Consider the following 2,218-nt stretch of genomic DNA (forward strand, 5'->3'; position numbering starts at 1 on the left):
CATCATCATTATCTTTCTAGAATTTCAAAAGGTTTATTTCTTATCTAAAGACAAAAATTGCAACCTGTGCGTACAGTGACTCTGGTCACCGCCGAGCACCAAACAATCTGGGTTCCCCTTTGAATTCACATCCAATTCAATACCTGACTTAATACAATTAGATCTGAGTCATCAATTTAACTTGGCACAAATCTCGAAACAAAACCCCATAATTTTCATAGCCACAGGAATTAATCTTGACCGTTTGATGCTAATCTTTTTAAATCAGGTACCTGGGAGGACCGGCACCGGTTACTTTTCCCTCAGGCCTCAAACAGACAACTGATGATTCTGTTCTGTGTTCTGACTCCTGCGCTGGACCCACATGTCAGTAAAAAGGCTGCTAATCCAGCTGCAGTTTGTAAGACCACATAAAATTTCTCCTTCCCCACTTGGCATTTTGTGTTATTCTTCTTTTATACTTCTATTTCTTGACCCCTTCATCTGTTTCCTTTTTATCGTTTCTCTTCCCTTCAAGCCTTCATTCGACACATCACTTATCATTATTTTTTTACGCTTTTCTCACCTCCGCTCAATATGGTGATCTCAGCACAAGATACCGCTGCATCTCACCCGCCTGATTCTAGTCTGACCATGGGCCCCAACAGCACCCCACCACCTTCTCCCGAGTTCACCTTCCCCATCTCTAAACCCCGTAACAATCTCCACGCTGCCAAATCTGACGCGCCGGTTGCGATCAAGTCGCGACCATGGAACCTCAGGTCGAAAAGGGGGTCTGCTGCGCTCCACCCGAAAGAGCGGGCGAGATTCTCTTTGGCGCTCTCCTGTGACGAGATTGCCGAGGATATATACGCCGTCACCGGTTCTCTGCCTCAGCGAAGACCAAAGAAGCGGCCTCGTATTGTGCAGAAACAAGTTGAGGTAAATTTATTAATTACTTAGTATCTATATTCATACTCATAGAATCTTGCTGAAGGAATTTGTTAATGTGATATATTTCTCTGTTTTATTATTTTTTTATTTTATTTTGTAGATGGTTTATCCTGGGTCGTGGTTAAGAGAAATCACGCTGGACTTGTACAAGGTGCCCGATTGATCGGAGCCAGCGGTAACCTTACCTGTGGTGGGATTACTTTTCTTAATTAACTCAATTTAAATTACAAGGTTTTTTTTTCCTTTTATTTGTAGTGTAAAAATAAATATTGCTGTTTTACCGTGGTTTGTTATTAACATAATAACAGTTGATAATATTATCCAGTTTGCCTTGTTTAGATAGTTTTATTTTTTGATCTAGAGTACTTTTGTCCATGGATGTGTTTGCCGGTGGATCTAAAGTAATAAAGAGTTGGTAAATTAGCGTAAATTAAGTGGGTTTTAAACTTTTTATGCTTATTTCCTTCTTAATCATCTGGTATGTACATCAGTTGATATTTATTAATCATACTAACAAAAAAAATGACAGAAAGAACAAAGAAAAAGACTTACCTTTTTAGTCATGCAATTCCGATCTCACTTGGTACCTGACTGGTGGGTCCAATCACCCCGTAAAGTGGACCCTATAATATATATAAATTTGTTTTATTAATTTATTCTTTTTTAATACCAGATAAAAAAGATATAGCTGTTTTACAGTAGTTTCTTATTATCAGTTGATGCTTAAGCTCCCTTGCCTTGTTTAGATTATTTTTTATCTAGATTAAAACCTGGTTTAATAGTGTAAATTAACTGGGTTTGGAAATTGATTATTTACCCATAGTTTTCTGTTAATTTCCTTCTAAATCATTTTGTATGAACGTCAGTTAATATTTAATAACTACACCAACAACAACAAAAAATGACACAATGAATTAAGAAGAAGACGCCACCTTAATTTAGTGGTGCAATCCAGATCTCACTTAGGGCCTGTTCGGACGAATCACTATTCATGTGGGAAAAAAAAAATTCAGTTCAACTGAATTTTTTTTTTCCCAAGGGAACAGTGTTTTTCAGTTCAATTCCCGTGCCCATGTCCATTTCCATTTGTCAGCCGAACAGGCCCTTAGTACCTAACTGGTGGGTCCCATAAATGTTGGGGATAATATCGCCAAGATATGCTGTGAAAATTTTATCCCAAAATCATTAAATTTTCCTGTGCGTTGGGTACATCATTTCAAGTTTGTTGGGGTCAGTTGTGTTTGTCATTTTGGGATATGATCAATTTGAGATTTTGAATTTCTAA

The 2,218-nt window shown here is 37.7% G+C and overlaps 1 protein-coding gene across 1 annotated transcript; it reads left to right on the top strand.

The window, feature by feature from the left end:
- Window positions 1-477: 477 nt before the first annotated feature.
- LOC144568351 (uncharacterized) lies at window positions 478-1,271 on the top strand. Its single transcript, XM_078318670.1, has 2 exons — window positions 478-921; window positions 1,034-1,271. Exons 1-2 carry the CDS (start codon window positions 577-579, stop codon window positions 1,094-1,096), a joined length of 408 nt encoding a protein of 135 aa, XP_078174796.1. The 5' UTR covers window positions 478-576; the 3' UTR covers window positions 1,097-1,271.
- Window positions 1,272-2,218: the final 947 nt, after the last annotated feature.

The sequence above is a fragment of the Carex rostrata genome, chromosome 17 (genome assembly GCF_964058835.1).
Source record: "Carex rostrata chromosome 17, lpCarRost1.2, whole genome shotgun sequence".
Lineage (NCBI taxonomy): Eukaryota > Viridiplantae > Streptophyta > Magnoliopsida > Poales > Cyperaceae > Carex > Carex rostrata.

Coding starts and splice junctions, on each gene's coding strand:
- LOC144568351 (XM_078318670.1), top strand. CDS start 577: ATGGTGATCTCAGCACAAGATACCGCTGCATCTCACCCGCCTGATTCT. Junction 922..1,033: donor TTGTGCAGAAACAAGTTGAG/GTAAATTTATTA, acceptor TTTATTTTGTAG/ATGGTTTATCCTGGGTCGTG.